Source organism: Lampris incognitus, chromosome 16 (genome assembly GCF_029633865.1).
Source record: "Lampris incognitus isolate fLamInc1 chromosome 16, fLamInc1.hap2, whole genome shotgun sequence".
In the NCBI taxonomy this organism is placed as follows: Eukaryota; Metazoa; Chordata; class Actinopteri; order Lampriformes; family Lampridae; genus Lampris; species Lampris incognitus.
The window spans coordinates 30,015,517-30,041,797 of NC_079226.1; the positions used below are offsets into that span (position 1 = coordinate 30,015,517).

At 42.6% G+C, this 26,281-nt stretch overlaps 1 protein-coding gene and 6 gene segments (V, D, J or C); 3 read left to right on the top strand and 4 right to left on the bottom strand.

Annotated features, from left to right (window-relative positions):
* Positions 1-1,758: 1,758 nt before the first annotated feature.
* Positions 1,759-6,279, bottom strand: LOC130126047 (uncharacterized). The gene is made up of 5 exons (XM_056295419.1): positions 6,198-6,279; positions 5,759-6,086; positions 2,661-2,667; positions 2,481-2,577; positions 1,759-2,275 (listed from the first exon to the last, which is right to left on the bottom strand). Exons 1-5 carry the CDS (start codon positions 6,247-6,249, stop codon positions 1,965-1,967), a joined length of 795 nt encoding a protein of 264 aa, XP_056151394.1. The 5' UTR covers positions 6,250-6,279; the 3' UTR covers positions 1,759-1,964.
* Positions 6,280-6,547: 268 nt separating this feature from the next.
* Positions 6,548-8,241, top strand: LOC130126048 (immunoglobulin lambda constant 6-like). The segment is given in 3 exon segments: positions 6,548-6,575; positions 6,939-7,022; positions 7,677-8,241. Coding segments are annotated over 3 exon segments (435 nt in total).
* A 6,201-nt stretch (positions 8,242-14,442) lies between these two features.
* On the bottom strand, positions 14,443-15,023 carry LOC130126049 (Ig kappa chain V region BS-5-like). The segment is given in 2 exon segments: positions 14,443-14,753; positions 14,959-15,023. Coding segments are annotated over 2 exon segments (360 nt in total).
* Positions 15,024-16,853: 1,830 nt separating this feature from the next.
* LOC130126713 (Ig kappa chain V-III region VH-like) lies at positions 16,854-17,348 on the bottom strand. The segment is given in 2 exon segments: positions 16,854-17,185; positions 17,297-17,348. Coding segments are annotated over 2 exon segments (384 nt in total).
* LOC130126050 (immunoglobulin lambda constant 6-like) lies at positions 17,347-19,332 on the top strand. The segment is given in 2 exon segments: positions 17,347-17,383; positions 18,775-19,332. Coding segments are annotated over 2 exon segments (360 nt in total).
* A 2,997-nt stretch (positions 19,333-22,329) lies between these two features.
* Positions 22,330-22,910, bottom strand: LOC130126051 (Ig kappa chain V region 3381-like). The segment is given in 2 exon segments: positions 22,330-22,640; positions 22,846-22,910. Coding segments are annotated over 2 exon segments (360 nt in total).
* A 3-nt stretch (positions 22,911-22,913) lies between these two features.
* Positions 22,914-24,481, top strand: LOC130126052 (immunoglobulin lambda constant 6-like). The segment is given in 3 exon segments: positions 22,914-22,917; positions 23,104-23,250; positions 23,905-24,481. Coding segments are annotated over 3 exon segments (474 nt in total).
* Positions 24,482-26,281: the final 1,800 nt, after the last annotated feature.

The window sequence follows — 26,281 nt, forward strand, 5'->3', positions numbered from 1 at the left end:
CAGACTATCACAGGGCCGACACATTCACACCTAGAGACAATTTAGTATGGCTGATTCACCTGGCCTACATGTCTTTGAAATGTGGGAGGAAACCAGAGCACCCAAAAAAAACCCATGTGGACACGGCGAGAACATGCAAACTCCACACAGAGGATGACCTGGCATGACCCCCAAGGTTGGACAACCTTGGGGGTTCGAACCCAGTACCTTCTTGCTGTGATGTAACAACGCTATCCACCGTACCACTGTACACACACATACACATACACATACACATACACACACACACACACACACACACACACACACACACACACACACACACACACACACACACACACACACACACTCTCTCTCTCTCTCTCTCTCTTTCTTTCTCTCTCTCTCTCTCTCTCTCTCTCTCTCTCTCTCTCTCTCTCTCTCTGTGTGTGGCAGAGAATGAAACTGGTGCAAGAAAATAGATTATAATTGCAGACAATAAAGTACTACGATATGATTGGATTGTGTTGTCAATGAGGTGTGTCAACATTGGCAAGACAGCTAAACAGCAAACTATAAATTGTAGCAATCTTTAGAAAGGTGAACACAAACATTGTGTACAGGTGATGTGATTCAATGGCACAAACAATCCTGCTGTGAGTGTACTATTGTCCACTGTAGACAGTCATCTAGAAGTGTTGACATGTCCAAGCTGCTGCTCATTTGCTGGATTAACAGTACACTTCTCTCTGGTGACAACCATCTAGAACAAATCACATGAGAGAGAAAAATTACATGGATATATCTCTGCAGCCACGATTTATTTTATTTTATTTTGAAAATACTTAGAAGTAACATGTTACCACACTTTAAATTAACTTTATTTGGCTTACATGTATTGCCCTCTATTATTTTTACTTTAATTGACCTTTATTGTTAACACACATACATTATGTTTGATATGAAAAATAAAACTGTATACACATTTGTAGATGTAAAACTGTGTGATTTGATGAACAATTTTGGGTAAACCATTTCGTTTTTGGTCAGTCACTGAGTGATTTTCTTTCAGCATGGTTTACATTGACGGTTGCAGTAAACAGGCAACGTGTACATTTGAGATTTCTCCTTTTTATGTGATTAAGTAGGCCTCCATTGTTTCAATCATTTTTATTCAAGTTTAGCTTTTATTTTGAATTCACACAATACTCATGCTATCTGTGTTTCATTGAGGGTTGTGAAAAATAAATAAAACCTTGCTCAGAGGACTGTTGTTTAAGCCCTTTGGATAATATTTGGGCAACACTTAGAACATGACCATTCTTTTATTGCTCATTTCAATTTTTGAATGTTTATTTGGATTAATGTTGGAAATTTCTGAAACCTTCATGCCTCTATGTGGCTTTTTCATTCCAAACTTCATTTTACATTTTGCTTCAATATATTAGTATTTGTAACTAAAACGTATTTAAATAATATCAATTTTGATTAAACAATTAATACATATATCAATATTAATTATTAATAATTTTAACTATTAGCATTAATCTAGTTAGCATAATACTTCGATATGAAAACGTATTTGAATAATGTCTTACATTAAAGTAAATCAATAATAACAACAATAATAATTATCAATAATAATCATATCAAGCTGAAATCATGATAATAATAATAATAGTAATAATAACATCAGTTTTTATAACAGAATTACTGCCATGTGTTTCAAACCTTGTTTCTGTCACTGGAAAAACTGGTAAACATGTGTGGTTACAAATTGTTAAATTCATTTTCAGTTAATATTGAAGTTAAAAACTACATGTTAAAAAGTCAGTGTGTTTCAGTATTACTATCTATGGCATAAAGTCTATTATGTATTCGTGGTTGTGCCAGAATTTCACTACTGAGTGAACCTATGATCTCCGACCCGCTGCAGCTGCAGGGGGCTGCGGTCAAACTGAGGGAGGTTTTTGTATGGCTCTGTATCACTGTGTGAACACACCACTACCATGGTAGCCAAAACAATAGTAATCCCCAGCATCACCAGCCTGAAACGCCGTGATCGTCAGGGTGTAATCTGAACCAGATCTACTGCCACTAAATCGGCGCGGAGTTCCCGAGTTGAGAGTTGTGGCGGAGTAGATGAGGAGTTCGGGAGCCTGTCCGGGTCTCTGTAGATACCAGCTGAGGTCATCACCAATATCTGAACTCCCCGTGGCCGTGATGGACACGGTCCGTCCGAGAGGGACGGACTTCAGTTTGTCCGCCTGAGTCAGAAATTGGCTGGCGGATGACTCTGAAATAAGAGGAGGACTAGTCTATGATTCGTGAGGACACATTTCTTTGAAAGTCTGTGATATGGACTAGTGGAGTAGATAACAGAAGAGAGGCGACACCCTAAGTAGAACTAGTATACAGTGGAGGCAGTATGAATATACATGTACCACACAGGATATCTGCACAGTGAAACTGCCCAGTTACACTCCGTCTCAAATTCTCACCTTGCAGTAAGAATCCCAACATGGCCAGCAGAAACATCGGTGTCATCATCCTGATACAGTTTGGGAAAATGTGCACACAAGAACAGATCAGCGCAGTCTTGATGTGAGCATCTTATACTGTGCCCTCGCAGTTAAGCGCAACACTCATGCAAAACAGGTGTCTCACGTGAAGGCGAACACACATCCGCTTTGAGAAACAGGAGGAGGAGAGGTGAGGGTGAGGGTGAGGGTGAGGATGAGGATGAGGAGGAGGTGAGGAGGAGCGTGTTGGCGCTGCCATTGTAAGGGCAGGAATACCGGCTCATCACGTACATTTCACGGAGGAGTAAACACACATGCTCGTCTGTCATTGCCCGGTCCGTCCCAGAAACCCGATGCGCAAAAATGCGTCTACTTCCGGTCACCGCTATCATTTTACGACTCTGTTGAAAAGCGTCTTCTCCTCCCTGATATCATGGATTCTTTTGCCTTTTACCGACATTTGGAAGAAACAAAGAGAAGTAAAAGTAACGCAAGCTATCCACACATTCCTGACTTGCTGAAAAAATATTTTTTTCGTATCAATTATGTCAATAAAGTTTTCAAACAGGATTTAGTTTACAAATTATTACATATGGAGGCTTAAAATATTCAATTTATACGTAAATAAAGTTCTCATAAAGGATTTAGTTTACAGATTATTACGTATGGAGCAGTGGCGTAACCAGGAATATTTTTTTAGGTGGGCCTGAGTGAAAGTGGGTGGGCCAAAATTTTCCAGCAATAATCCTTCAAACAAGACGCAAATTCGAACACATTACAGCAGTAAACACATAACACAGGTTTTTAGTACGTGACCAAGAAACATACTAAAACTTTAATAAAAAAACACTTAAACAAATACCACCCCAGTCATTCTCGCCAGGCTCTGCACAACCATTTAAACATCACTGAGGAAAACAGTCTAAAAGATCATGACACAACATGTAAGCTATAGGCCTATAGTACACGTTTTACAGCACAATGTGTAGACGCCGAGGGCGAGCGTTGAAGATCGAGATTATTTCATCATAGTCCAAAGAGTCAGTAAGTTCCCTTTCAAAGGACAACAGGGATAGATTGTTGAGGCGTGCAGTTAGCATGGAAGATCTTAGACATGTTTTGATACGGCCTGTAGTGGAGAAGAGTCTTTCAACAGTACATGAAGTCAGGGGAATGGTGATCATTGCCCTTAACAGTCTGTTAATGTTTGGGAAAACGTCAGAGTTGCAGCTGTCCAGCACTTCAATGAGGGATGGGTAACACTGACCCCTCTCCACTTTACGACGCAGTGCCTGAATGAAAACGGTCCATTCCGAACCCTCAAATTTACCAAGTGCAATACAGTGGGGGGGGGGGGGTTTGCTAGCCTGATGTTTCGAGCATGCCTGGCGGAGGTGCTTCCAATCTACAAACCCGCTTCGAAAAAACGTGTTTTCCATATGGGGCTCGGGGAAATGCCTACACATTTTACAGAAAACAGCGTTCCTTGCTGAGCTGTATTCAAGCCACTTAAATTCTTCATACCACTTATGGGAAAAAGAACGTAATTTTCCTGAAATGTTGGTTGGGGGGAACACTAATTTAGGCTGCGTGGGTGGCTCATCCACAGCAGACAAATCTGGCGGTGGCATGGTCAAGGGAATCGTCTCACCGTCGTCAGAGGGGGGAGGAGAAGCTGCCTGCAACGGAGAAGCTGTAGCCTCCTCTGTCGTTCTCTCCGGCGGTATCTCACTCTCACTGGGCGGCTCAGTCGGTGCTGGAGCAGGTGTGCTTTCTTCCTCTCCATCCGTGGCTTTTTAAAAAAGCGGAAGATTGAACTTTGTTTCGCCATTCCATAAGTTATGGCTAACTGTTGGCTATTGGCTAGCTAGCAGCAGTGAAAAATACAGAACGTGATGGTATGCGCGCTCAGATTTTGCAGTTCTACGTACGTAAAAGGGGCCGGCCTACGTGCTTGTAAGCCAGCGTGATTGGGTGGGCCTGGGCTTGAAATGGGTGGGCCTGTGACAGGCCAGGCCCACCCGTGGTTACGCCCCTGGTATGGAGGCTTAAAAATCTGGGACTAATTTAAAGGTGCAACACATCACATGACCCGTTATGAGCATCCCTCACCTGATGACAGTGCATGAGGCCCTGTGGTCAATCTTATTTTGGGAGGACAAACTAACAGTGTTTTAATTACCCAATTTCAGCTAGTGACACTGTCCTTTTTAATAGGTGGTGGTTTTAAGATCCCCTTGCTCTTTGGTGGGAATAACTGTGACCTATATTTATAGAGAATTGCTGCTAATTAATTTAATATTTATTAAAGCTAACACTGAAGCCTTGAATATCCACCATTTTCTTCCCCCTTTTTTGCCCCAATTGTATATGGCCAATTACCCCCATTCTTCTGATCCATCCCAATCGCTGCTCCACCCCGTCCGTCGATCCGGGGAGGACTGCAGACTACCATATGCCCCCTCCAATACATGTGCATTTGCCTGCCACTTCTTTTCACCTGACAGTGAGGCGTTTCGCCAGGGGGACGTAGTGCATGGGAGGATCACGCTATTCCCCCCAGCTCCCGCTTCCTTCTCAACAGGCATGCTGATCGACCAGAGGAGGCGAGAGAGTGGTGACTGGGACACATACCCACATCTGGTTTAAAGAGCTTTGCTGCTAATGAATTTAATACTGATTAGGTTAACACAAAAGCCTGCACTATCCACCATTTTTATTGTCTGCATTGATGCAGATCCGGGTTGGTTTCCCTTGATGGAGCTGTGCTTTATCGTTCTCAGTTGGGGAAATGTGTCCATAATGTTCCCAGAAAAATCATCCAGTCACATTTTCTGAAAAAGGCAGTTAACTGATCACGTCAACACATAATCTCCAGAAACGACTGCTTGATCAGTTAACAGGTGAGATTCTTGACTCTATTGAGTCTGCATTAACCATCACACTTTTCTGATTCAGGTGTAAAAGACGACTTCTCTACTGATATATGACAGAGCAATGTATGTGAATTCTGCCCCGTGGTTGGTTGCTTTATGCAGTATGTGTTAATAATGAATTTGGGCAGGTAGATTATACATTTGTACGTTGTATAAGAATTTGTTTTTCTCCTTAGTGAGGTGGCTTGTGAGACTGAGCTGTGTGTTCAGTGGTTTGTGTCAGAGTTTCTTCCTCTTCAGCAGCTGCAGCAGGTTCCTGCTGTAACAGGTCAGTGTCTATGCAGACGGACTGAGGGAGGTTTCTGTACGGCTCTGAATCACTGTGTGAACTCATTGACACTGTTTATATAATGATAACTCTGACAGTAGTAAACTGCTGCATCTTCAGCCTGGACTCCACTGATGGTCAAAGTGAAGTCAGTCCTGCTTCCACTGCCACTAAACCGAGCTGGTGTTTGAGATTCACGTTGGCTTACAAGCTTTATTAGGCGCTTTGGAGCTTCTCCAGTTTTCTGTTGATACCAGTTCAGACGTTCACCATTACTGTTTTGGGAATCATCTGGGTTGGTTTTACAGTTCAGAGTGACAGTGGATCCTGGAGTAAATTTCACTACCGGAGGCTGAGTCACAGTCACCTGACTGTTGGATCCTACAAACACAAACAAAATATTTATTTCATAACAGTTATGCACATAGATAATTAGGTTTAAAGCAGAAACAATACTGAATGTATGTCCTACTTTTCTTTCACCAAGCTCACCTATGAGGCAGCAGCAGAGCAGTGTCCAGATGAGGAAGATGGAGAGAGTCATGGTTGGTGTGGTTTCTGTTGTGTTGACTGACAGCTGTGGGTCCTACAGTGTTGAACTCACAGGACTATAAAGCTTCTCAGAGCGCTGGAGGGTCAGCTGACAATGCAAAGCCTCCTCTCTATGGAAATGATCTCTCTGGTCTCAGCTCACTGACAACCATCTAGAGCAAACCACATGAGAGAGAATAATTACATGGCTATGTCTCTGCATGGAACAAACTGTATTTATTGGAAATACTTGAAAAGACTTCATTTATTATATCTGGAATGAGGTGGCTTAATGTTCAGGTTGGTATGAAATGTCCATACGGTATGACTTCTGCCACAGTAAACATAGAAGATATAGATACTTTACGCCTCGTGACAGAAGATTGTAGTCGCTTTGGATAAAAGTGCCACTTAAATGATAGTAATGTAATGTAATATAAGATACAAGCATCTAAGAGTTTCCACAAATGTAAAAAATGTTGAAAGATCAGCGTCTTTGCAGGACAACACAAGTCTAATTTCTTTATTCACCAAAATCATCATCGTTAAAGATGAATCAATTAAATTCCTTCTTCTTTTGAATGGGATTGTAAAAGTCATTTGAAGGAACCAGTCAAGGGACCTATTTAGTGTTGTTGTTATGTCCTGTTGAAAAAGAGGTTTTATGCAGTGAAGTCTTTAGTTGAGGATGCATGTGTTAAGTTCATGAGGTTTTTGTACGGCCTCTGAATGAGTCTGTATCACTGTGGAACACTTTTGGTGGAGGCACCAAACTCATCGCTGACTGTAAGTTTGAGAGATTTCTTCTTTCTATGGAACAAAACACATCATTTAAATCAGATATTTGTGTGTAAATGCATACTGTTATTTGTCATGTCGACATGATATTTATAAATTTTTAACTTTTCAAGAGTCTTTTAGGACAATGAAGACAATAATGGATTTTAGTTGATAAATGAAGTCAGTGTGGAATAGAAATATTTAATTTCTATTTGATCCATTTAAATTAATTATTTGATTTTTATTATTTTTGAATTGAGTCATTTAGTGCATCTCTTTAGCAGATTGGGTCATTATAAATATTTCTAACATTTCAACGGTCATTGTAAAATTGGTCTGCAACTTTTAAGACACAAATAAAGACTGGAATTAACGGTTAGATGTTTTTAAATTGACCTCCGTCTTTAACACAAGTCGATACTTTTCTTGCTTCATTGGTTTTGAGGAGTTGAAAGGGAAGTGAAAGAGACAGAGACGAATGTAGAAACTGTATCTATTCATCAACCTTCTCTCCTCCATTTTGTTGATCCACTGCCATGTAAGAGATATTTCCTGAGGGTTTAGATATTGTCCATTTACTAAAGATCATGTTGTTTTCTCGCTCCTCCTCATTTGTCTTTCATTTGTCTCTCTCTTCTTCTCTGTGGTCTCATCTTGCAGCGGGGGTGGTGCGGCCCACCCTGAGCATCCTCCCCCCCTCCAGAGTAGAGCTGCAGCAGGGCAGTGCCACACTGGTCTGTATGGCCGACGGGGGCTTCCCCTCTGCCTGGAGGCTGGGCTGGAAGGTGGGGGGCAGCAGCAGGACCTCAGGGGTGTCAGACAGCCTGGAGCAGCTGGGGAGTGACGGACACTACAGGTGGAGCAGCACCCTCAGCCTCCCTGCAGACCAGTGGAAGAAGGCGGGCTCAGTGAGCTGTGAGGCCACCCTGAACGGTCAGACGTCTGTCACTCAAACCCTGGACCCTGACAGCTGTTCAGAGTAGAGAGGCAGCAGTAGTGAATCTCTATACAGATGAAATCTTCCTATAGAGTCCCCTTAACCAAAGTCTGTTTAGGTCCTGTCTATATGTCAGCTATTACTTTGCCTTTAGGTTCGATTAGAAATACTTCATCAAATATGTGTCTGTAATAGATTAGCTTTGCTCTTTTTCTGTACTCGTTGCTGAGATCAACTACAAATGTTGTGACATAGAAATTAAGTATTGATGCAAAAAAATAAAGAAAAATGTTGCCACATTTCAAATCTGGTTCTCTTTTTTCCACTGTCGGAAATAAATCCTCACTGTAGGTGGTTGAACATCTGCAGACAGAGGTGGTTTATTCTTAGGGACACTGAGCCCTGTGAGATATTCATGCAAATGTGTCTGTAGTTTCACTACCACTTTTAACCTGGGGCGATCTTCATGGGTGGTGTCTGTGTGACATACAGTTTATTGTACTGTATATGTCACACACACATACATGACATAACAGTTTCTATGCAGTCTGAGTAAAGGGAGGTTTTATGCACAACTCTCCATCACTGTGTGAACAATTAGGGATCATCATATACACCCATACAGTAGTTATCGCCTGCATTTTCAGCCTGGACTCCACTGATGGTCAGACTCTGAACCACTGCTGCTAAAATGACCAAGAGGGTCAGACTGAAGTTTTCTTACAACAGTAGTCAGGAATCAGGAAGATTTTATTCATCATTTTGTTTCTTATACTTGTGTACATGAAATGAACCAAATACCATTTCCTCCAGCCCGCAGCACTGCAACACAAACAAAAACACGTCTAAAAACTACAAGAACTACAAGAACACATATATCCTAACTAACGCATATATCAAACTAACACATACTACGTATATCTAAGCTAAACAAAAAAATTACTGTCCAAGGGAAAGAATGCCAGCCAGGATGACTGTCCTAACTGTCTGCGTGTCCCGGCAGTAAGGTTAGCCTGCCCTGCTCCCACATCCTGTAAGACTGCCCTCGGTGTTTCCTCTTCAGGCACAGATCGTGGCAAGGCCGTGGACCCTGGGCCCACAGGACCCATCAGACCATGTTCCCCCAGCCGATTTACCGCCAGCTCTCCCAGCCAGACACCCTCGACACAACTCCCCGCACTCCACACGACGACACCAAAAACTCAGTCAACGACAAGCAAAGCCACCGCCCTCCGAGTTACCGGAACTGCTGGTCTACATGGGCTAGCAGTTAGCTTACCCTTTCCCGCTTCCGCATGCTGTCAGACCACCTTTGATGACAACCATCCACCCATTATCCCAGTTGGGGTCCTGGGATGCTGGAGCCTATCCCAGCAGTCCTTGGGTAACAGCTGGGGAGACGCCCTGTAATGGCCACCAGACTATCACAGGGCCGACACATTCACACCTAGAGACAATTTAGTATGGCTGATTCACCTGGCCTACATGTCTTTGAAATGTGGGAGGAAACCAGAGCACCCAAAAGAAACCCATGTGGACACAGCGAGAACATGCAAACTCCACACAGAGGATGACCTGGCATGACCCCCAAGGTTGGACAACCCCGGGGGTTCGAACCCAGTACCTTCTTGCTGTGATGTAACAACGCTATCCACCGTACCACTGTACACACACACACACACACACACTCTCACTCTCTCTCTCTTTCTTTCTTTCTCTCTCTCTCTCTCTCTCTCTATCTCTCCATCTCTGTGTGTGGCAGAGAATGAAACTGGTGCAAGAAAATAGATTATAATTGCAGACAATAAAGTACTACGATATGATTGGATTATGTTGTCAATGAGATGTGTCAACATTGGCAAGACAGTTAAACAGCAAACTATAAATTGTAGCAATCTTTAGAAAGGTGAACACAAACATTGTGTACAGGTGATGTGATTCAATGGCACAAACAATCCTGCTGTGAGTGTACTTTTGTCCACTGTAGACAGTCTACTAGAAGTGTTGACATGTCCAAGATGCTGCTCATTTGCTGGATTAACAGTACACTTCTCTCTGGTGACAACCATCTAGAACAAATCACATGAGAGAGAAAAATTACATGGATATATCTCTGCAGCCACGATTTATTTTATTTTATTTTATTTTGAAAATACTTAGAAGTAACATGTTACCACACTTTAAATTAACTATATTTGGCTTACATGTATTATCCTGTATTATTTTTACTTTAATTGACCTTTATTGTTAACACACATACATTATGTCTGATATGAAAAATAAAACTGTATACACATTTGTAGATGTAAAACTGTGTGATTTGATGAACAATTTTGGGTAAACCATTTCGTTTTTGGTCAGTCACTGAGTGATTTTCTTTCAGCATGGTTTACATTGACGGTTGCAGTAAACAGGCAACGTGTACGTTTGAGATTTCTCCTTTTTATGTGATTAAGTAGGCCTCCATTGTTTCAATCATTTTTATTCAAGTTTAGCTTTTATTTTGAATTCACACAATACTCATGCTATCTGTGTTTCATTGAGGGTTGTGAAAAATAAATAAAACCTTGCTCAGAGGACTGTTGTTTAAGCCCTTTGGATAATATTTGGGCAACACTTAGAACATGACCATTCTTTTTATTGCTCATTTCAATTTTTGAATGTTTATTTGGATTAATGTTGGAAATTTCTGAAACCTTCATGCCTCTATGTGGCTTTTCATTCCAAACTTCATTTTACATTTTGCTTCAATATAATTAGTATTTGTAACTAAAACGTATTTAAATAATATCAATTTTGATTAAACAATTAATACATATAATATCAATATTAATTAACAATTAATATTAATTATTAATAATTTTAACTATTAGCATTAATCTAGTTAGCGTAATACGTCGATATGAAAACGTATTTGAATAATTTCTTACATTAAAGTAAATCAATAATAACAATAACAATAATAATTATCAATAATAATCATCTACTACTACTACTTTCGGCTGCTCCCGTTAGGGGTCGCCACAGCGGATCATCCGTTTCCATTTCTTCCTGTCTTCTGCATCTTCCTCTGTCACACCAGCCACCTGCATGTCTTCCCTCACCACATCCATAAACCTCCTCTTTGGCCTTCCTCTTCTCCTCTTCCCTGGCAGCTCCATATTCAGCATCCTTCTCCCAATATACTCAGCATCTCTCCTCCACACATGTCCAAGCCATCTCAATCTTGCCTCTCTTGCTTTGTCTCCAAACCGTCCAACCTGAGCGGTCCCTCTTATATAATCGTTCCTAATCCTGTCCTTCTTCGTTACTCCCAGTGAAAATCTTAGCATCTTCAACTCTGCCACCTCCAGCTCCGCCTCCTGTCTTTTCGTCAGTGCCACTGTCTCCAAACCATATAACATAGCTGGTCTCACAACCATCTTGTAAACTTTCCCTTTAAATCTTGCTGATACCCTTCTGTCGCAAATCACTCCTGACACACTTCTCCACCCACTCCAACCTGCCTGCACTCTCTTTTTCACCTCTCTACTGCACTCCCCGTTACTTTGGACAGTTGACCCCAAGTATTTAAACTCAAATGCCTTTGTCACCTCCACTCCTTGCATCCTGACCATTCCACTGTCCTCTCTCTCATTCACGCATAGGTATTCTGTCTTGCTCCTACTGACTTTCATTCCTCTTCTTTCCAGTGCATACCTCCACCTCTCCAGGCTCTCCTCAACCTGCAACCTACTCTCACTACAGATCACAATGTCATCCGCGAACATCATCGTCCATGGAGACTCCTGCCTGATCTTGTCCGTCAACCTGTCCATCACCATTGCAAACAAGAAAGGGCTAAGAGCCAATCCTTGATGTAATCCCACCTCCACCTTGAACCCATCTGTCATTCCAACCGCACACCTCACCATTGTCACACTTCCCTCATACATACCCTCTACCACTCCTACATACTTCTCTGCAACTCCTGACTTCCTCATACAATACCAAACCTCCTCTCTCGGCACTCTGTCATAAGCTTTCTCTAAATCTACAAAGACACAATGCAACTCTTTCTGGCCTTCTCTATACTTCTCAATCAACATTCTCAAAGCAAACATCGCATCTGTGGTGCTCTTTCGTGGCATGAAACCATACTGCTGCTCGCTGATCGTCACCTCTCCTCTTAACCTAGCTTCTATTACTCTTTCCCAAATCTTCATGCTGTGGCTGATCAACTTTATACCTCTGTAGTTGTTACAGTTCTGCACATCGCCCTTGTTCTTGAAAATCGGTACCAGTATGCTTCTTCTCCACTCCTCAGGCATCCTCTCACTTTCCAGGATTGTGTTAAACAATCTAGTTAAAAACTCCACTGCCATCTCTCCTAAACATCTCCATGCCTCCACAGGTATGTCATCAGGACCAACTGCCTTTCCATTCTTCATCCTCTTCATAGCTGCCCTCACTTCCTCCTTGTTAATCCGCTGAACTTCCTGATTCATTATCCCTACATCATCCAACCTTCTCTCTCTCTCTCATTTTCTTCATTCATCAGCCCCTCAAAGTATTCCTTCCACCTTCTTAGCACACTCTCCTCGCTTGTCAGCACATTTCCATCTCTATCCTTGATCGCCCTAACTTGCTGCACACCCTTTGCAGCTTGGTCCCTCTGTCTAGCCAATCGGTACAAGTCCTTTTCTCCTTCCTTAGTGTCTAATCTGTCATACAACTCACCATACGCCTTTTCCTTTTCCTTTGCCACCTCTCTCTTTGCTTTACGCTGCATCTCCTTGTACTCCTGTCTACTTTCTTCATCTCTCTGACTATCCCACTTCTTCTTTGCCAACCTTTTCCTCTGTATAATTTGCTGTACTTCCTCATTCCACCACCAAGTCTCCTTGTCTTCCTTCCTCTGTCCTGATGACACACCAAGTACCTTCCTAGCTGTCTCCCTCACTATTTCTGCAGTGGTTTTCCAGCCATCTGGCAACTCTTCACTACCACCCAGTGCCTGTCTTAACTCCTGCCTGAACTCCACACAACAGTCTTCCTTCTTCAACTTCCACCATTTGATCTTCGGCTGTGTCTTCACTCGCTTCCTCTTCTTGGTCTCCAAAGTCATCCTACAGACCACCATCCGATGCTGCCTAGCTACGCACTCCCCTGTCACCACCTTGCAGTCTCCAATCCCTTTTAGATGGTGCCTTCTACATAAGGTATAGTCCACCTGTGTGCACTTTCCTCCACTCTTGTACGTCACCCTGTGTTCCTCCCTCTTCTTGAAATATGTATTCACCACAGCCATGTCCATCCTTTTTGCAAAATCGACCACCATCTGTCCTTCCACATTTCCCTTCTTGACTCCATACCTTCCCATCACCTCCTCATCACCTCTGTTCCCTTCACCAACATGTCCATTGAAGTCCGCTCCAATCACCACTCTCTCCTCCTTGGGTACCCTCTCCACCATGTCGTCCAACTCACTCCAGAATTCTTCTTTTTCATCCATCTCACACCCAACTTGCGGGGCATATGCGCTGATAACATTCAGCAATAAACCTTCAATTTCCAGCTTCATACTCATCACTCTGTCTGACACTCTCTTCACCTCCAGCACGCTCTTGACATACTCTTCCTTCAGAATTACCCCTACCCCATTTCTCCTCCCATTCACACCATGGTAGAAGAGTTTGAACCCACCTCCGATACTCCTGGCCTTACTCCCCTTCCACCTGGTCTCTTGCACACACAGTATGCCTACCTTTCTTCTTTCCATCATGTCAGCCAGCTCTCTCCCTTTACCAGTCATAGTGCCAACATTCAAAGTTCCAACTCTCACCTCCACATGCCTACCCTTCCTCCTCTCTAGCAGCCTCTGGACATGCTTTCCCCCTCTCCTTCTCCTTCGCCCAACAGTAGCATAGTTTCCACCGACACCCTGCTGGTTAACAGTACCGGTGGCGGTCGTTGGTAACCCGGGCCTCGACCGATCCGGTATGTAAGTCTTATTTATGATCCGCATATTTGATTTGGCAAAGATTTTACGCCGGATGCCCTTCCTGACGCAACCCTCCCCATTTGTCCGGGCTTGGGACCGGCACTAAGGATGCACTGGCTTGTGCATCCTCAGTGGCTGGGTTATCAATAATAATCATATCAAGCTGAAATCATGATAATAATAATAATAGTACTAATAATAGTAATAATAACATCAGTTTATATAACAGAATTACTGCCATGTGTTTCAAACCTTGTTTCTGTCACTGGAAAAACTGGTAAACATGTGTGGTTAGAAATTGTTAAATTAATTTTCAGTTAATACTGAACTTAAAAACTACATGTTAAAAAGTCAGTGTGTTTCAGTGTTACTATCTATGGCATAAAGTCTATTATGTATTCGTGGTTGTGCCAGACTTTTACTACTGAGTGAACCAACGATCTCCGACCCGCTGCAGCTGCAGGGGGCTGCGGTCAAACTGAGGGAGGTTTTTGTATGGCTCTGTATCACTGTGTGAACACATTGCCAACATGGTGGCCAAAACAATAGTAATCCCCAGCATCACCAGCCTGAAACTCCGTGATCGTCAGGGTGTAATCTGAACCAGATCTACTGCCACTAAATCGGCGCGGAGTTCCCGGGTTGAGAGTTGTGGCGGAGTAGATGAGGAGTTCGGGAGCCTGTCCGGGTCTCTGTAGATACCAGCTGAGGTCATCATCAATATCTGAACTCCCCGTGGCCGTGATGGACACGGTCCGTCCGAGAGGGACGGACTTCAGTTTGTCCGCCTGAGTCAGAAATTGGCTGGCGGATGACTCTGAAATAAGAGGAGGACTAGTCTATGATTCGTGAGGACACATTTCTTTGAAAGTCTGTGATATGGACTAGTGGAGTAGATAACAGAAGAGAGGCGACACCCTAAGTAGAACTAGTATACAGTGGAGGCAGTATGAATATACATGTACCACACAGGATATCTGCACAGTGAAACTGCCCAGTTACACTCCGTCTCAAATTCTCACCTTGCAGTAAGAATCCCAACATGGCCAGCAGAAACATCGGTGTCATCATCCTGATACAGTTCGGGAAAATGTGCACACAAGAACAGATCAGCGCAGTCTTGATGTGAGCATCTTATACTGTGCCCTCGCAGTTAAGCGCAAGACTCATGCAAAACAGGTGTCTCACGTGAAGGCGAACACACATCCGCTTTGAGAAACAGGAGGAGGTGAGGGTGAGGGTGAGGGTGAGGATGAGGATGAGGTGAGGTGGGGAGGAGCGTGTTGGCGCTGCCATTGTAAGGGCAGGAATACCGGCTCATCACGTACATTTCACGGAGGAGTAAACACACATGCTCGTCTGTCATTGCCCGGTCCGTCCCAGAAACCCGATGCGCAAAAATGCGTCTACTTCCGGTCACCGCTATCGTTTTACGACTCTGTTGAAAAGCGTCTTCTCCTCCCTGATATCATGGATTCTTTTGCCTTTTACCGACATTTGGAAGAAACAAAGAGAAGTAAAAGTAACGCAAGTTATCCACACATTCCTGACTTGCTGAAAAAAATAAGTTTTACGTATCAATTATGTCAATAAAGTTTTCAAAAAGGATTTAGTTTACAAATTATTACTTATGGAGGCTTAAAAATATTCAATTTATACGTAAATAAAGTTCTCATAAAGGATTTAGTTTACAGATTATTACGTATGGAGGCTTAAAAATCTGGGACTAATTTAAAGGTGCAACACATCACATGACCCGTTATGAGCATCCCTCACCTGATGACAGTGCTTGAGGCCCTGTGGTCAATCTTATTTTGGGAGGACAAACTAATAGTGTTTTAATTACCCAATTTCAGCTAGTGACACTGTCCTTTTTAATAGGTGGTGGTTTTAAGATCCCCTTGCTCTTTGGTGGGAATAACTGTGACCTATATTTATAGAGCATTGCTGCTAATTAATTTAAAATTTATTAAAGATAACACTGAAGCCTTGAATATCCACCATTTTCTTCCCCCTTTTTTGCCCCAATTATATAGGGCCAATTACCCCCATTCTTCTGATCCATCCCAATCGCTGCTCCACCCCGTCCGTCGATCCGGGGAGGACTGCAGACTACCATATGCCCCCTCCAATACATGTGCATTTGCCTGCCACTTCTTTTCACCTGACAGTGAGGCGTTTCGCCAGGGGGACGTAGTGCATGGGAGGATCACGCTATTCCCCCCAGCTCCCGCTTCCTTCTCAACAGGCATGCTGATCGACCAGAGGAGGCGAGAGAGTGGCGACTGGGACACATACCCACATCTGGTTTAAAGAGCTTTGCTGCAAATGAATTTAATATTGATTAGGTTAACACAAAAGCCTGCACTATCCACCATTTTTATTGTCTGCATTGATGCAGATCCGGGTTGGTTTCCCTTGATGGAGCTGTGCTTTATCGTTCTCAGTTGGGGAAATGTGTCCGTAATGTTCCCAGAAAAATCATCCGGTCACATTTTCTGAAAAAGGCAGTTAACTGATCACGTCAACACATAATCTCCAGAAATGACTGGTTGATCAGTTAACAGGTGAGAGTTTTGACTCTATTGAGTCTGCATTAACCATAACACTTTTCTGATTCAGGTGTAAAAGACGACTTCTCTACTGATATATGACAGAGCAATGTATGTGAATTCTGCCCCATGGTTGGTTGCTTTATGCAGTATGTGTTAATAATGAATTTGGGTAGGTAGATTAGACATTTGTACGGTGTATAAGAATTTGTTTTTCTCCTTAGTGAAGTGGCTTGTGAGACTGAGCTGTGTGTTCAGTGGTTTGTGTCAGAGTTTCTTCCTCTTCAGCAGCTGCAGCAGGTTCCTGCTGTAACAGGTCAGTGTCTATGCAGACGGACTGAGGGAGGTTTCTGTACGGCTCTGAATCACTGTGTGAACTCATTGACACTGTTTATATAATGATAACTCTGACAGTAGTAAACTGCTGCATCTTCAGCCTGGACTCCACTGATGGTCAAAGTGAAGTCAGTCCTGCTTCCACTGCCACTAAACCGAGCTGGTGTTTGAGATTCACGTTGGCTTACAAGCTTTATTAGGCGCTTTGGAGCTTCTCCAGTTTTCTGTTGATACCAGTTCAGACGTTCACCATTACTGTTTTGGTAAACATCTGGGTTGGTTTTACAGTTCAGAGTGACAGTGGATCCTGGAGTAAATTTCACTACCGGAGGCTGAGTCACAGTCACCTGACTGTTGGATCCTACAAACACAAACAAAATATTTATTTCATAACAGTTATGCACATAGATAATTAGGTTTAAAGCAGAAACAATACTGAATGTATGTCCTACTTTTCTTTCACCAAGCTCACCTATGAGGCAGCAGCAGAGCAGTGTCCAGATGAGGAAGATGGAGAGAGTCATGGTTGGTGTGGTTTCTGTTGTGTTGACTGACAGCTGTGGGTCCTACAGTGTTGAACTCACAGGACTATAAAGCTTCTCAGAGCACTGGAGGGTCAGCTGACAATGCAAAGCCTCCTCTCTATGGAAATGATCTCTCTGGTCTCAGCTCACTGACAACCATCTAGAGCAAACCACATGAGAGAGAATAATTACATGGCTATGTCTCTGCATGGAACAAACTGTATTTATTGGACATACTTGAAAATACTTCATTTATTATATCTGGAATGAGGTGGCTTAACGTTCAGGTTGGTATGAAATATCCATACGGTATGACTTCTGCCACAGTTAACATAGAAGATATAGATACTTTACGCCTCGTGACAGAAGATTGTAGTCGCTTTGGATAAAAGCGTCGGCTAAATGATAGTAATGTAATGTAATATAAGATACAAGCATCTAAGAGTTTCCACAAATGTAAAAAATGTTGAAAGATCAGCGTCTTTGCAGGACAACACAAGTCTAATTTCTTTATTCACCAAAATCATCATCGTTAAAGATGAATCAATTAAATTCCTTCTTCTTTTGAATGGCATTGTAAAAGTCATTTGAAGGAACCAGTCAAGGGACCTTTTAGTGTTGTTGTTATGTCCTGTTGAAAAAGAGGTTTTATGCAGTGAAGTCTTTAGTTGAGGATGCATGTGTTAAGTTCATGAGGTTTTTGTACGGCCTCTGAATGAGTCTGTATCACTGTGGAACACTTTTGGTGGAGGCACCAAACTCATCGCTGACTGTAAGTTTGAGAGATTTCTTCTTTCTATGGAACAAAACATATCATTTAAATCAGATATTTGTGTGTAAATGCATACTGTTATTTGTCATGTCGACATGATATTTATAAATTTTTAACTTTTCAAGAGTCTTTTAGGACAATGAAGACAATAATGGATTTTAGTTGATAAATGAAGTCAGTGTGGAATAGAAATATTTAATTTCTATTTGATCCATTTAAATTAATTATTTGATTTTTATTATTTTTGAATTGAGTCATTTAGTGCATCTCTTTAGCAGATTGGGTCATTATAAATATTTCTAACATTTCAATGGTCATTGTAAAATTGGTCTGCAACTTTTAAGACACAAATAAAGACTGGAATTAACGGTTAGATGTTTTTAAATTGACCTCCGTCTTTAACACAAGTCGATACTTTTCTTGCTTCATTGGTTTTGAGGAGTTGAAAGGGAAGTGAAAGAGACAGAGATGAATGTAGAAACTGTATCTATTCATCAACCTTCTCTCCTCCATTTTGTTGATCCACTGTCATGTAAGAGATATTTCCTGAGGGTTTAGATATTGTCCATTTACTAAAGGTCATGTTGTTTTCTCGCTCCTCCTCATTTGTCTTTCATTTGTCTCTCTCTTCTTCTCTGTGGTCTCATCTTGCAGCGGGGGTGGTGCGGCCCACCCTGAGCATCCTCCCCCCCTCCAGAGTGGAGCTGCAGCAGGGCAGTGCCACACTGGTCTGTATGGCCGACGGGGGCTTCCCCTCTGCCTGGAGGCTGGGCTGGAAGGTGGGGGGCAGCAGCAGGACCTCAGGGGTGTCAGACAGCCTGGAGCAGCTGGGGAGTGACGGACACTACAGGTGGAGCAGCACCCTCAGCCTCCCTGCAGACCAGTGGAAGAAGGCGGGCTCAGTGAGCTGTGAGGCCACCCTGAACGGTCAGACGTCTGTCACTCAAACCCTGGACCCTGACAGCTGTTCAGAGTAGAGAGGCAGCAGTAGTGAATCTCTATACAAATGAAATCTTCCTATAGAGTCACCTTAACCAAAGTCTGTTTAGGTCCTGTCTATATGTCAGCTATTACTTTGCCTTTAGGTTCGATTAGAAATACTTCATCAAATATGTGTCTGTAATAGATTAGCTTTGCTCTTTTTCTGTACTCGTTGCTGAGATCAACTGCAAATGTTGTGACATAGAAATTAAGTATTGATGCAAAAAATAAAGAAAAATGTTGCCACATTTCAAATCTGGTTCTCTTTTTTCCACTGTCGGAAATAAATCCTCACTGTAGGTGGTTGAACATCTGCAGACAAAGGGGGTTTATTCTTAGGGACACTGAGCCCTGTGAGATATTCATGCAAATGTGTCTGTAGTTTCACTACCACTTTTAACCTGGGGCGATCTTCATGGGTGGTGTCTGTGTGACATACAGTTTATTGTACTGTATATGTCACACACACATACATGACATAACAGTTTCTATGCAGTCTGAGTAAAGGGAGGTTTTATGCACAACTCTCCATCACTGTGTGAACAATTAGGGATCATCATATACACCCATACAGTAGTTATCGCCTGCATTTTCAGCCTGGACTCCACTGATGGTCAGACTCTGAACCACTGCTGCTAAAATGACCAAGAGGGTCAGACTGAAGTTTTCTTACAACAGTAGTCAGGAATCAGGAAGATTTTATTCATCATTTTGTTTCTTATACTTGTGTACATGAAATGAAACCAAATACCATTTCCTCCAGCCCGCAGCACTGCAACACAAACAAAAACACATGTCTAAAAACTACAAGAACTACAAGAACACATATATCCTAACTAACGCATATATCAAACTAACACATACTACGTATATCTAAGCTAAACAAAAAAATTACAGTCCAAGGGAAAGAATGCCAGCCAGGATGACTGTCCTAACTGTCTGCGTGGCCTGGCAGTAAGGTTAGCCTGCCCTGCTCCCACATCCTGTAAGACTGCCCTCGTGTTTCCTCTTCAGGCACAGCTCGTGGCAAGGCCGTGGACCCTGGGCCCAAAGGACCCATCAGACCATGTTCCCCCAGCCGATTTACCGCCAGCTCTCCCAGCCAGACACCCTCGACACAACTCCCCGCACTCCACACAACGACACCAAAAACTCAGTCAACGACAAGCAAAGCCACCGCCCTCCGAGTTACCGGAACTGCTGGTCTACATGGGCTAGCAGTTAGCTTACCCTTTCCCGCTTCCGCATGCTGTCAGACCACCTTTGATGACAACCATCCACCCATTATCCCAGTTGGGGTCCTGGGATGCTGGAGCCTATCCCAGCAGTCATTGGGTAACAGCTGGGGAGACGCCCTGTAATGGCCACCAGACTATCACAGGGCCGACACATTCACACCTAGAGACAATTTAGTATGGCTGATTCACCTGGCCTACATGTCTTTGAAATGTGGGAGGAAACCAGAGCACCCAAAAGAAACCCATGTGGACACGGCGAGAACATGCAAACTCCACACAGAGGATGACCTGGCATGACCCCCAAGGTTGGACAACCCCGGGGGTTCGAACCCAGTACCTTCTTGCTGTGATGTAACAACGCTATCCACCGTACCACTATACACGTACACACACACACACACACACACACACACACACACACACACACACACACACACACACACACATACACACACACACACACACACACACACACACACACACACACACACTCACTCACTCACTCACTCTCTCTCTCTCTCTCTCTCTCTCTCAAACTATAAATTGTAGCAATCTTTAGAAAGGTGAACACAAACAAACATTGTGTACAGGTGATGTGATTCAATGGCACAAACAATCCTGCTGTGAGTGTACTATTGTCCACTGTAGACAGTCTACTAGAAGTGTTGACATGTCCAAGATGCTGCTCATTTGCTGGATTAACAGTACACTTCTCTCTGGTGACAACCATCTAGAACAAATCACATGAGAGAGAAAAATTACATGGATATATCTCTGCAGCCACGATTTATTTTATTTTATTTTATTTTGAAAATACTTAGAAGTAACATGTTACCACACTTTAAATTAACTATATTTGGCTTGCATGTATTGTCCTGTATTATTTTTACTTTAATTGACCTTTATTGTTAACACACATACATTATGTCTGATATGAAAAATAAAACTGTATACACATTTGTAGATGTAAAACTGTGTGATTTGATGAACAATTTTGGGTAAACCATTTCGTTTTTGGTCAGTCACTGAGTGATTTTCTTTCAGCATGGTTTACATTGATGGTTGCAGTAAACAGGCAACGTGTACGTTTGAGATTTCTCCTTTTTATGTGATTAAGTAGGCCTCAATTGTTTCAATCATTTTTATTCAAGTTTAGCTTTTATTTTGAATTCACACAATACTCATGCTATCTGTGTTTCATTGAGGGTTGTGAAAAATAAATAAAACCTTGCTCAGAGGACTGTTGTTTAAGCCCTTTGGATAATATTTGGGCAACACTTAGAACATGACCATTCTTTTTATTGCTCATTTCAATTTTATGAATGTTTATTTGGATTAATGTTGGAAATTTCTGAAACCTTCATGCCTCTATGTGGCTTTTTCATTCCAAACTTCATTTTACATTTTGCTTCAGTATAATTAGTATTTGTAACTAAAACGTATTTAAATAATATCAATTTTGATTAAACAATTAATACATATAATATCAATATTAATTAACAATTAATATTAATTATTAATAATTTTAACTATTAGCATTAATCTAGTTAGCGTAATACGTCGATATGAAAACGTATTTGAATAATTTCTTAAAGTAAATCAATAATAACAATAACAATAATAATTATCAATAATAGTCATATCAAGCTGAAATCATGATAATAATAATAATAGTACTAATAATAGTAATAATAACATCAGTTTTTATAACAGAATTACTGCCATGTGTTTCAAACCTTGTTTCTGTCACTGGAAAAACTGGTAAACATGTGTGGTTAGAAATTGTTAAATTAATTTTCAGTTAATACTGAACTTAAAAACTACATGTTAAAAAGTCAGTGTGTTTCAGTGTTACTATCTATGGCATAAAGTCTATTATGTATTCGTGGTTGTGCCAGACTTTTACTACTGAGTGAACCAACGATCTCCGACCCGCTGCAGCTGCAGGGGGCTGCGGTCAAACTGAGGGAGGTTTTTGTATGGCTCTGTATCACTGTGTGAACACACCACTACCATGGGCACCAAAACAATAGTAATCCCCAGCATCACCAGCCTGAAACTCTGTGATCGTCAGGGTGTAATCTGAACCAGATCTACTGCCACTAAATCGGCGCGGAGTTCCCGAGTTGAGAGTTGTGGCGGAGTAGATGAGGAGTTCGGGAGCCTGTCCGGGTCTCTGTAGATACCAGCTGAGGTCAGGACCAATATCTGAACTCCCCGTGGCCGTGATGGACACGGTCCCTCCGAGAGGGACGGACTTCAGTTTGTCCGCCTGAGTCAGAAATTGGCTGGCGGATGACTCTGAAATAAGAGGAGGACTAGTCTATGATTCGTGAGGACACATTTCTTTGAAAGTCTGTGATATGGACTAGTGGAGTAGATAACAGAAGAGAGGCGACGCCCTAAGTAGAACTAGTATACAGTGGAGGCAGTATGAATATACATGTACCACACAGGATATCTGCACAGTGAAACTGCCCAGTTACACTCCGTCTCAAATTCTCACCTTGCAGTAAGAATCCCAACATGGCCAGCAGAAACATCGGTGTCATCATCCTGATACAGTTTGGGAAAATGTGCACACAAGAACAGATCAGCGCAGTCTTGATGTGAGCATCTTATACTGTGCCCTCGCAGTTAAGCGCAAGACTCATGCAAAACAGGTGTCTCACGTGAAGGCGAACACACACCCGCTTTGAGAAACAGGAGGAGGTGAGGTGAGGGTGAGGATGAGGGTGAGGATGAGGATGAGGATGAGGAGGAGGTGAGGAGGAGCGTGTTGGCGCTGCCATTGTAAGGGCAGGAATACCGGCTCATCACGTACAAGTTCATGAGGTTTTTGTACGGCCTCGGAATGAGTCTGTATCACTGTGGTACACTTTTGGAGGAGGCACCAAACTCATCGCTGACTGTAAGTTTGAGAGATTTCTTCTTTCTATGGAACAAAACACATCATTTAAATCAGATATTTGTGTGTAAATGCATACTGTTATTTTTTATGTCGGCGTGATATTTATAATTTTTTTACTTCTCAAGAGTCATTTAGGACAATGAAGACAAAAATGGATTTTAGTTGATAAATGAAGTCAATGTGGAATAGAAATATTCAATTTTTATTTGATTCATTTCTATTAATTGTTTGATCTTCATTATTTTTGAATTGAGTCATTTAGTGCATCTCTTTAGCAGATTGTGTCATTATAAATATTTCTAACATTTCAACGGTCATTGTAAAATTGATCTGCAAGTTTTACGACACAAATAAAGACTGGAATTAACGGTTAGATGTTTTTAAAATGACTTCTGTCTTTGACACAAGTCGATACTTTTCTTGCTTCATTGGTTTTGAGGAGCTGAAAGTGAAGTGAAAGAGACAGAGACGAATGTAGAAACTGTATCTATTCATCAACCTTCTCTCCTCCATTTTGTTGATCCACTGCCATGTAAGAGATATTTCCTGAGGGTTTAGATATTGTCCATTTACTAAAGGTCCTGTTGTTTTCTCGCTCCTCCTCATTTGTCTTTCATTTGTCTCTCTCTTCTTCTCTGTGGTCTCCTCTTGCAGCGGGGGTGGTGCGGCCCACCCTGAGCATCCTCCCCCCCTCCAGAGTAGAGCTGCAGCAGGGCAGTGCCACACTTGTGTGTATGGCCGACGGGGGCTTCCCCTCTGCCTGGAGGCTGGGCTGGAAGGTGGGGGGCAGCAGCAGGACCTCAGGGGTGTCAGACAGCCTGGAGCAGCTGGGGAGTGACGGACACTACAGGTGGAGCAGCACCCTCAGCCTCCCTGCAGACCAGTGGAAGAAGATGGGCTCAGTCAGCTGTGAGGCCACCCTGAACGGTCAGACGTCTGTCACTCAAACCCTGGACCCTGACCGCTGTTCAGAGTAGAGAGGCAGCAGTAGTGAATCTCTATACAGATGAAATCTTCCTATAGAGTCACCTTAACCAAAGTCTGTTTAGGTCCTGTCAATATGTCAGCTATTACTTTGCCTTTAGGTTTGATTAGAAATACTTCATCAAATATGTGTCTGTAATAGATTAGCTTTGCTCTTTTTCTGTACTCGTTGCTGAGATCAACTGCAAATGTTGTGACATAGAAATTAAGTATTGATGCAAAAAATAAAGAAAAATGTTGCCACATTTCAAATCTGGTTCTCTTTTTTCCACTGTCGTTAATAAATCCTCATTGTAGGTGGTTGAACATCTGCACACAGAGGTGGTTTATTCTTAGCCAAACTGAGCCCTGTGAGATATTCATGCAAATGTGTCTGTAGTTTCACTACCACTTTTAACCTGGGGCGATCTTCATGGGTGGTGTCTGTGTGACATACAGTTTATTGTACTGTATGTCACACACACATATATGACATAACAGTTTCTATGCAGTCTGAGTAAAGGGAGGTTTTATGCATGGCTCTCCATCACTGTGTGAACAACAAGGGATCATCATATACACCCATACAGTAGTAATCTCCTGCATCTTCAGCCTGGACTCCACTGATGGTCAGAGTGAAGTCAGACTTTGAACCACTGCTGCTACAATGACCAGGAGGGTCAGCCTGAAGTTTTCATCTTTTATAAAACAGTAGTTTTGAGGATGTTCATGTTTCTGTACATCCCAACTTAGATCATCATCAACTTCTTTACTGGCTGTACAGCTCAGAGAGACAATATCTCCCAGAGCAACAGACTTGGATACTGGAGACTGAGTCACAACTGGACTGGCAGTTGCTCCTGGAAGACAAATCACATATTGATAAAGCATTGTCCAATAATTTAAAATGCACAATGCAAATATCACTTACAACATAACCTTATTCTGTCAATGAATCAGGGGTGTCAGACAGCCTGGAGGAGCTGGGGAGTGATGGACACTACAGGTGTAGCAGCACCCTCAGCCTCCCTGCAGACCAGTGGAGGAAGGCAGGCTCAGTGAGCTGTGAGGCCACCCTGAATGGCCAGATGTCTCTCACTCAAACCCTGGACCCTGACCTCTGTTCGGAGTAGAGAGGCAACAGTAGTGAACCTCTATACAGATGATTGCACCCTGTAGATGTGAACTAACAGATCTGCCAATTTCAAATTAATCAGGAATATCATATTCAGTGAATAGGATATAATACCATGCTTCTTTTCATTCTTTCCCCCCGCCCTCTTTTTGGATGTTAAACATATCAAATAAACACCATGTCAATAAAATTAGAATAAATTTGTCATGCAATTGTGTCACACCTGCTATGCTTTTTTCTCTCTTACATCAGTGCATGATAAGTTTCAGATGGAGCCTCACTGGAGATGGTTTAACATCTGGGCCCACATCTGGGATGTTTTCTATTCTTACAGGGACAACACACTACTTTACACGTGTACAACTCTCAGTTTCACTACCTGCTTGAGTGGGGATGGAGCTTCTGCATGACACTGGGTCAGAGCAGTTTCTTTGACAGAAGTTCCCAAGTAGTCTGACTGAGGGAAGTTTTACGTACTGCTCTAAGTAAATAAATATATAATATTTAGGTTTCATAATGAACCCCCCCTTTTTTTCCCCAATTGTACCTGGCCAATTACCCCACTCTTCCAAGTCGTCCCGGTCGCTGCTCCACCCCCTCTGCCGATCTGGGGAGGGCTGCAGACGACCACATTCCTCCTCCGATACATGTAGCGCTGCCAGTCGCTTTTCACCTGACAGTGAGGAGTTTCGCCAGGGGGACGTAGCGCGTGGGAGGATCACGTTATTCCCCCTCCCCCCCGAACAGGCGCCCAGACTGACCAGAAGAAGCGCTAGTGCAGTGACCGGGACACATACCCACATCCGGCTTCCCACCAGCAGACACGGCCATTGTGTCTGTGGGGACACCCGACCAAGCCAGAGGCAACACAGGGATTCGAACCGGCAATCCCCGTGTTGATAGGCAACGGAATAGACTGCTACACTACCCACT